Here is a 9,222-nt window from a genome sequence, read left to right on the forward strand (position 1 = left end):
AATGTACATAGTGCAGTTTCTGCAGTTCTACAGAGGCTCTGTTCTTTCTATTACAGGCTGTAAAGTAATATCCTTTAAAATCATATTTATTTTACAGCAGGCCACCAGTGATCTTGTCTTTAAATAGAAAGTCAGGACATGTCTGATGGCCATATCTTTTCGCTGTCTACCCCCTGTTTAATGTTCTCTGTGATAGTGTCCTTGCAGGGGTTAAAAGATTGACATCGAATATGTTCATGGTTCTGATAAATTGTTGACTCCACAGAACCCTACATTTTTAAGACTCCAAAACGATGCAGACCGCAGCTGTCCGATTCAGATCAGCTGCAAGGAGATATACGACCACCGCCACGTGTCTCATTACACTTTTTAGCCCCAATCGCATTACTTGAGCGCAATAATCTTGGTAAGTGCACGGCATTACATAAAGCCATTACGGAGCTGGGTGGCATTTTGCAGAGGCGAGAGGTGAGCGCTGCTCGGCAGTTATCACAACAGCGTCTTGGTGTTATGAACTATTTAATAGATTTAGGTCGACTGGAGGAGACCGCCCGTGGAGAGAGGCAACACATCGGGCCCTCGAATAAGAGCGCATTACCACCGTGGAAACGATTTGTTCAGGAGAATGTCAGACTTATTTGCCTTTTCCCAGACGAGTGCGATTGTGTCATTATCATAATAAGTATGAAGAACACTCAGCGCAGCCGTCACATCCAGTTTGACCATTGATTTGCAGCTCCTGCTCCCCCCTCTTTACTTTAGCTCCTTAATATCCAGCGCGGAATGGAGCCTAAATGCAACAAGCTCCATTCACTTCACGTATCTGCTCTTGATGATTAAACTACATTTACTCACGCTCGTGACAATTTGTACAGTAGGACAGTTTTGCACGGCTTCAATTAAGATGCACTGATAGTATTTGGTGCCACTCTTAATGCTGCTTAATCACAGGCTTTGAAGTGGCGCTGTCTGCGGTGCTGATTTGAACCACCGGCGCTCTCCCTGGTGCTGAATTAAGTGCTTTGACCAGTGCAGAAGTAAGGTTTGCTGTCCATGGTGCTGATGAAAATGCTAGCAATATGCTTTCAAACATTTGTACACACCTCTCATAACTAGTTTAAGCCAAATGGCTGGATACCACCACATCCTTACAGTAACTGTTTGACATCTACCAACTATAACAGCGGCATACTCTTCACTATGGTTGGATAAGCAGGTGTCCTGAAACTTTAGAACTTCAGGAAATCAAATGCTCTTTACAAGGTGAAAAGTAGAACAGGCCAGAATGTTCACTGTTGCTCAGCATACATCATTTGACCTATTCTTAAGGGGTCAGGACCCCCACACATCTATATGAGTGGTGGATCATTGACACTGACACAGTGGTGGTGTGTTAGTGTGTATTGCGCTGTACAATGGATCAGACACAGCAGCACTACTGGAGTTTATAAACACTGTGTCTGCTCACGCCACTTTTTCCAGCAGTGGCACTGATGGTTTAAAAACTGCTGCACTGCTGTGTCTGATCCGCTCATACCAGCACAACACTGACTCTGTTCATCACGTCCTGCTCTGTGGTGGTCCAGTGGTGTCCGGATCATTGAAGAACAGGGTAAACGGGGGCTAACAAGGGAGGTGGTTTTAATGTTATGGCTGGAAGGTTTATATGTACATATGCACTTTAGAACTCATGCAGAGGTAGAAGGAATATTTTAATGTCACAATACAATGCAGCCAGTCAGAACACAGCTTATTTACATATTTTACAATTAATGGCAAGGTATGAAACACAGCCTGGTTCATTCTTTTAATTCAGTGTCTCCGATGGGATTTAATAACACAGACTCTTTTAGACTCTATCTGTTAGGAGTGTAAGGGGGAACTGTCTGTGTCCCAAAGTTAGTAGACACTTCCATTACTTAATGATCTAACTATTGGGACACCCACAGCTTGTGCAATCTCCATAGAAAAGCCTGAAATGCAAAGGGGGCTCTGGAGCAGCTGCACAGGACCCTACGCTCACCATGCTCAATGCCAAGCGTCAACTAGAAGCGACTGTGATCCAGAAATATATCACCCAACATCAGGATCTGGCCTCACTGAGGTAAAAGTGTCTAAAAACCATGAAATCCTCACAGAAAATATTAAAATATCTGGTGTAAACAGGTGGGGGCAGCCATGGTGTAGTAGTGGATATGATCCCCATGACCCCATGTCCCCATGTGTGTGTGTGTGTGTGTGTGTGTGTTCACTGCTACGGATGGGTTAAATGCGGGAGACATATTTCAGTGTATGTTGTACAATGACCAGTAATTGCACAGTTAATTTCAAGTGTGTGTCCACAAACTTTTGGCCACAATACTTATTTAAGGGAACTTTTATTTTGAAGGATCATGTTTTCTTGAGTGTTCCTTGTTTCTGTTGCTTTGTTTATTCAGATGCTGTGAAAAGCTGTGAGCTTTTTAGACGTCAGAGAGAACTCCAAATGTTAAAAATATCTTCGAATTCAGGAGACGGCTTCTACATGAAAGTAAACAAACCAAATTACTACAAAACTAAACAGCTCACCTACAAATGGCTTTCTGTGGTGATTCAAACAGTGAATAAAACTTACAGAGAAGTTCAACTTCAGCCACAATTTTCTTTCCACCCTCCAATCACACTGTTCCACCTTAAAAGACGCTGAGCTTCTGAACGTAAACGAATCAGAGGGAACTGGATGTTCTTCAGCACAATCGTAGACATTCCCTTTAAGTGAGGGAACACCTCAAACCCTGTGGGACTCTAACATGGAGAACAGTGTGGCACTATGACAAAGATTATTGTAAATATATTTAACCAAAATAAATATTTTGTTTGTTTAGTTTGTTTTTTAATAAAGGGTTTTTCAAACATTCTTTAGTAGAAGAAATGGTCTTATGGGTGAAATGGTTCTTCAGCTCAGTGTAGAATGTGGATTAGGGTTCTATGTAGCACCGAAAGTGGTTCAGTAAAAAGCTGGACAACCTAAGAGTAGTAGAACCCTTTTGGGTGCTGTAGAGAACCATATACAACACGTTCTCCACCAAGGTGAAGAATCATTTCACCATGCACATGGTTCTTTATGGAACTCATGGTTCTACTATCCCTTTAAGAACTCTGAAAGAACTTGTGTTTAAGAGTTTAGCACCAAAAGGGTTCTGTATGGTTCTTCTGTAAAATATGGCTGCACTGGTTTTGAGCCTAGAACCGTTTCTACATAGGTTCCTAGATATGTTTCTTTTTTTCTGGTTCCATTAGTCAGTAAATAACGGACGTTTAAACGAGCCCTCGTTTTTTAGGGGTCTACAAACTAAAGACCCCCTGTTTCTGAACATGAAGCGCGTTCTCGAAGCCGGGGTGCGCGCGCCTCTCCGCCGCGAGGACGGAGCCGGAGCGTCAGAAGCGTAGCCCACCAGTGTCCTTTTTTGGGGGGAAGCCCGTCACATCCTCTGTCCTTTTATGGCCAAAGAGACGAGGCACGCGGCGGGGAATCCTCTCAGTGGAGACGATGAATGGAGAGGAGGGACGACGCCTCGGCGCGAGCGTATAAAAGCCAATGGAGGTGAAGCGCGAGCAACAGATAGCGGGAGGAACAGCGAGCTGCTTTCACACAAGCGCGAGGAACAAGCCAACAAACAACAAACAGCAACAACAACCACCACAGCCAGGACAACAACAAACAACAACAACACCTTGATTAAAAAAAAAAACGGGGGATTTCAGCGGCTCACACTTCTTTCTCCTTCCCGGATTCTCAGCCTCCGTCCTCGGCTCTGCTTCACTTTCCTCTCCGCCTCTCTGGGATTGATGGACTATAACCTCCTCCTCTGTCCGTTAAACATGCTCAACAACATGGACCTGAACTCTCAGGACTCTTTCTACACGCAGTTTGAGAGTTGTAACCCCTCCGCCATGGCCGTGGAAAGTCACGGCGCCAAGGAAGAGCGCGAGCTCGTCTTCATGGACGCGCAGCACTTTCCGCAAGGTGAGCTTTTTCGCTTCTTCTCTTTCTCTCTCTTTATCTATCTATCTGTCTTGTATTTTCACGCTGTCGGCGATTATTTCTCACTAGTTTGGAGTGTACGGTCTTTTGGGTGCTACGGTTCTCTCCAGGGTAATCACTGCGCGTTCACGTAGCTCCCACTTATGTAACAGCAAACTGTAGGCTTTGCGTTTAGAGTGGCCTCGCGGATGGATGGATGGATGGATGGATGGATGGATGGATTGACGTGTGTGTTTGCATAGATAGATAGATAGATAGATAGATAGATAGATAGATAGATAGATAGATGTGTACAGTGTACAGAAACTGTCCTCATATAGACAGTCCACAAATAGCCCATGGGCTACACTTATCACATACTATGCTTCTATACACACTCCCAGAAAAACTCACTGTGGGGGTCTTTTACACTGTAACTGTGGTGCTACACTCAAAGATCTATCAGCTGCTTTATTCAGGGAGCAGAATTGTACTATATTCTGCTTTAAATGTGGAGTTTTACGTTACAGTTCCCTTGCTTTTAAAGCAGTCCTTTTATTTTAAACAGTTTTTTAATACAAGCTTAAAATATAGTCACCTTTGAGGGTGGGGACATTTACACTATTACTATATTTTGTATATATTTAATAAGCAACAATGGACATGCAGCAGATTTTATATAAAATACACACACACACACAAACACACACACACACAAACACACACACACATACATATATTCCAGGGAGTGTAGCTGAATGTAGCAGGGAACTGTAGCTGTTATGTGTGTGTGTGTGTGTGTGTGTGTGTGTGTGTGTGTGTGTGTGTGTGTGTCACAAACATACACACACTCCTCTATGAGAGTCAGAACAGAGGGCCAACACTTGTGTGACAGAATGTGAAGTTGCCAGCTGCACTTTATAAAAGGTTAAAAAGTTAGTATCTCTCTCTCTCTCTCTCTCACTCACACACACACACACACACACAACACAATATATACACGTGTGTGTGTGCTGCGTATAGTTAAGGCTTTGCAGTGTGTCGTTGTTTATTTACGTTGTTTATTAACTGTTTATTAACTACATATTGACGTGTTGTTCGCTCTGTTTTTTTCCCAGGAGACCTCGCGACGGTGACTCCTAAGAGCGAGCCGGTCTCGGAGCTCTACTCTCCGTGTCTGGGCTTCGACTCGTCGCTCTCATACTCCGGGAGTTTGTACGTGGAGGCGTCACGCGGAGCCGCGTGCAGCGCCGAGACTCTGCTCAACATGATCAGCGAGATCGTCGGTGGCGGCAGCGGCGGGGTGTGCTCGAGCCCCAGCGCGAGCACGAGGGCGAGCAGCCCCCCTCCTCTCTACCCACACGTGGGGCAACCAGCGCAGCAACAGCAGCAACAACAACAACAGCAACAACCGCAACAAGAGCTGCCCGTGCTGGTGGTGAAGCGCGAGCTGGACAGCGACAGTTACGAGTGGAGCGCGAGCCAGTATGACAACCGCAGCACCAACACGAACAAGTGGAGCGCGAGCGAGTACGGGAACAGCACCACCACCAACTCCGGCACCGGCACCGGCAGCAACGACAGTAGCACCGGCACCGGTGTGCTGGTGGTGAAGCGCGAGCTCCAGAGCGAGGGCTACGAGTGGAGCGCGAGCGAGTACGACAACAGCAGCAGTAACAATAACAACCACCACAACAACAGCGGCAACAGCAACAGCAGCTACTTCTGCTACTTCCAGCCGGAGCCGTTTCCACACGCGGACGTGAAGGAGCTACTGGACTCGTTCGGCCCCGTGCACGCTGATTCGGACTTCAAACCCAGCGCCGTCAAGCACGAGCAGGACTTTGTCAGCGCATGCGCGCACACTTTCGGCGCGTATAGCGCGGACGAGGACAACAACAATAACAACAACAGCAGCAACAACAACATCGGCAGCAGCTACGTGACCTCCTCCTCCTCTTCCTCCTCGTCCTCTTCCTCTTTATCCTCCTCTTCCTCGTCCTCCACCATCGACTCTCTCCTCTTCTCCTCCTTGCTGCCCGAGACCTTCGCGCAGACGTACGCGGCGCGCGCGCCAAAGGCCGCCCGCGCGCGCAAGAACGTCAACGGCGGGGCGCCCCCGCGCGCCAAAGAGAAGCCCTTCGCGTGCCCCATGAGCGGCTGCGAGCGGCGCTTTTCGCGCTCGGACGAGCTGAACCGGCACGTGCGCATCCACACGGGCCATCGGCCCTTCAGGTGCCGCGTGTGCGCGCGCAGCTTCAGCCGCAGCGACCACCTGACCACGCACACGCGCACGCACACGGGCGAGAAGCCCTTCTCCTGCGACTCCTGCGGCAAGCGCTTTGCGCGCAGCGACGAGCGCAAACGGCATGCGCGCGTGCATCTCAAGCAGCGCGAGAAGGAGCTCGAGCGGCAGCAGCAACAGCAGCAGCAGCAGCAGCAGCAGCAGGCGGCCGGAGTTACGACGGCGGCGGCGGCGGCAGCGGTCACGTGGGCATTTCCCAGCACGCGGGGAGGCCTTCTGAGCTAAACAAACTCACTGACTAATAAACAAACAAACAAACAAACAAACAAACAAAGGCCCTAACGAGATTTGAGGCCTCTGTTGAGCTTTTAAGAGAATGTGTTTGCTGGAATTAGAGAGAGAGAGAGAGAGAGAGAGAGACCACTTTACAGTTAGACCTCCCCTTATTAGGGGTTTATGCATGATGTATATGAAGTGTCTAATGAGTTTATTACATTGTTATTAATTAGGCCATAAACACCTTAACATCATTACTAGACACTGTTATAACACATCAATACGGAAGACGAGAGTGCCCAGTTCTATCTGCGGGCTCACTATTTGGCAAGTGACAGGTGGATGTTGATATTTTAGCTATTTACTTGTTTATTTAGTGTTCTAGTGTCTTATTCCTGTTTTCGAAGGCGTTTAAGGCCTAATTACTACATCATTTCTAGTAATTATGCATTTATTACTGTTAATAAAACATTAATAGCGCCTTTATAACGGTAGGCTTATTGTAAAGTGGTCCCTGAGTAACGCGTGGGTGTGATTAAGAGAAGACATCTTAAAAGGCTTCTCTTAAAACAGTAAGGTTAGAAACAGGGGGAAGGGGGTTCCAGCTTTAAGCGCTTGGACCCGACGCTGTTGGAACACACTCCCTTTGGAGGGGAGAAAACAAAGCAGAGAACTTTTTAAAAAAGGGTCCTACGTCTGCTTCTTCCCTCTAGCCACTTGCTCTCTGTGCAGCAACTGCAGAACATAACACAGCCTCCTGATCTTTTAAGGGGGTTTAATTTTTAACAGTTCACGTTTCCTTTCTGTCGTCGTCCGGTCGTTCAGTTCTAGTCCGGCCCTCGTCACTGGACAGCTCCTCATGACCTCAACCTCCCGAATGTATTGCACTTAACAAGAGTCTTTTACGAAACGTGTGCTTTTTCCGGAGTCCTTTTTTTATATATAATCTCTATTATCTATACTCCCATGTGGACCTCCCTTTGTTTGATAACTGGTTTCTTTGGAAATGCATGTTTATGTTGATGTGTGATGTTATAAATTTGAATATCTGCGGAAGCAGGCCGTTTTTACCTCGTCTGACACGTCATGGTGGTGGCAAAACCGCGCCTTGGCCAGGCCACGACTTGTGGCTCATTTGCACCAAGGCCTTAAATATATAATGTTACTTTTGTTTTGATGTGTTTGATTTTTGTTTTATTCATTTTTTAATCTTATTATTTTGGGGTTGCTATATGCTATTGAATGGTACTTGTGTTGTTTGACGAGGAACTTATTCTCTGTCTGCATTTACACCATAAAGTGGACGACAACAATGAAAAAAACTGAATAATAAATATATTTATATGCCTACTATCATTTGTATTTTTGTAAAAAGGTTGTCCTAGATTTCCAGGATTGCTCATTTGGATATTGAAAAGTTTTATTTATGAATAAACAGCGTTTCCTATATGTGTGTAAAAAGAGCTCAGCGAGTCCGCCACAAGGAATGATGAAAGACTCTCTGACATTTGGATACTGGAATATATAGAATATTTTCATTATGACCAACAGCTTTTATGCCGCTGAATACATCAAACCTCAGACACCAGGCACTTGGCACCATTTTAAACTGGACAACTATCGCTTTAAAAGTCCAACTACATGCGTGTATATAAATCAATGACTTATGAATCACATGGCTCTTGTAGTTTGTAACGTGATGAAGCAGGACTAGAATAGCACAAGGCTAAACGTTGCTGTTGAGTAACTAGGTAGCACACATTGCTGCATTTCTTTTTTTTTTTTTTTTTTTTCCAGTAGATCTTCTACATGAAGGTATAACTTAAGGTACCTTACAACAGTCATATCGCAATTGTACTGGGCAAATTGGTATTTGAGAATTGACGGTTTTTAAGAGGGTGTTGTATGTTTATGAGAAACTTGCCTTAAGTTATTTTTAATCTCTTCCTATGCTGGGAGAACGGTTTTTGTACATACCGAGACAGTTTATACAAAAAAAAAAAAAAAAAAAAAAGACTTTGAATGAACATTGATGTTTGTTATTTTTATGACTGATGTTTATGAATAAAACCTATTTCCTGAGTCTTTTAAAGAGTAATCCCATTTACTTTGATCACGCTAATCGGTTAACGGCTTCAAAACCCCAGGCTGATTGTATGTTTGGCTTAATATCTAGTAATTACATGGTTATTACATTGTAATTGGGTGTAATAAAACATTAACTCCACTAAATGATGGTAAAAACATGTGGGATGCCTTCAGATGGGTTTTTATGTTATACATAAGATACAGGTACATCCCTAGTGTAGTATTCATTAAGCTATATGTTATTTGAGAAAGGCCTTAAAGCCCTTAAATCAACTAGTTCCAGTGACTCCTACTCGTTTGTTGAAAAGTTATAGACTACTTTGGTCACCTTTGTTTAAATCAAAGCACTAAAATCCCTTTGAAAGTATGACATTCCACACATGAAATAATCCACATCAATTACGTCTCAATCAATGTATTCCCAAACTCTGATTTTTCCCAATTCCAGCATCAGGCAGTTGAGTGTCCCCTGTCTCAGGATGAAAGCTTTACAGCCTGTTATCTGAAGGTGAGAGTGGCCTACAGGCCTTGCATTTGTTGTTAGGAGTTCAGTTTTGTTGCTAAAGTGGATTGTATATTAAATCTAATGTGCTCAGAAATCCCAAGACAC

General features: G+C 44.8%; 1 protein-coding gene across 1 annotated transcript; it reads left to right on the forward strand.

The window, feature by feature from the left end:
- Positions 1-3,613: 3,613 nt before the first annotated feature.
- Positions 3,614-8,588, forward strand: LOC136687060 (uncharacterized). Its single transcript, XM_066661263.1, has 2 exons — positions 3,614-4,006; positions 5,122-8,588. The coding sequence occupies exons 1-2, from the start codon at positions 3,829-3,831 to the stop codon at positions 6,531-6,533; spliced, it is 1,590 nt and encodes a 529-aa protein (XP_066517360.1). The 5' UTR covers positions 3,614-3,828; the 3' UTR covers positions 6,534-8,588.
- Positions 8,589-9,222: the final 634 nt, after the last annotated feature.

This window comes from Hoplias malabaricus, chromosome 2, assembly GCF_029633855.1.
Source record: "Hoplias malabaricus isolate fHopMal1 chromosome 2, fHopMal1.hap1, whole genome shotgun sequence".
Lineage (NCBI taxonomy): Eukaryota > Metazoa > Chordata > Actinopteri > Characiformes > Erythrinidae > Hoplias > Hoplias malabaricus.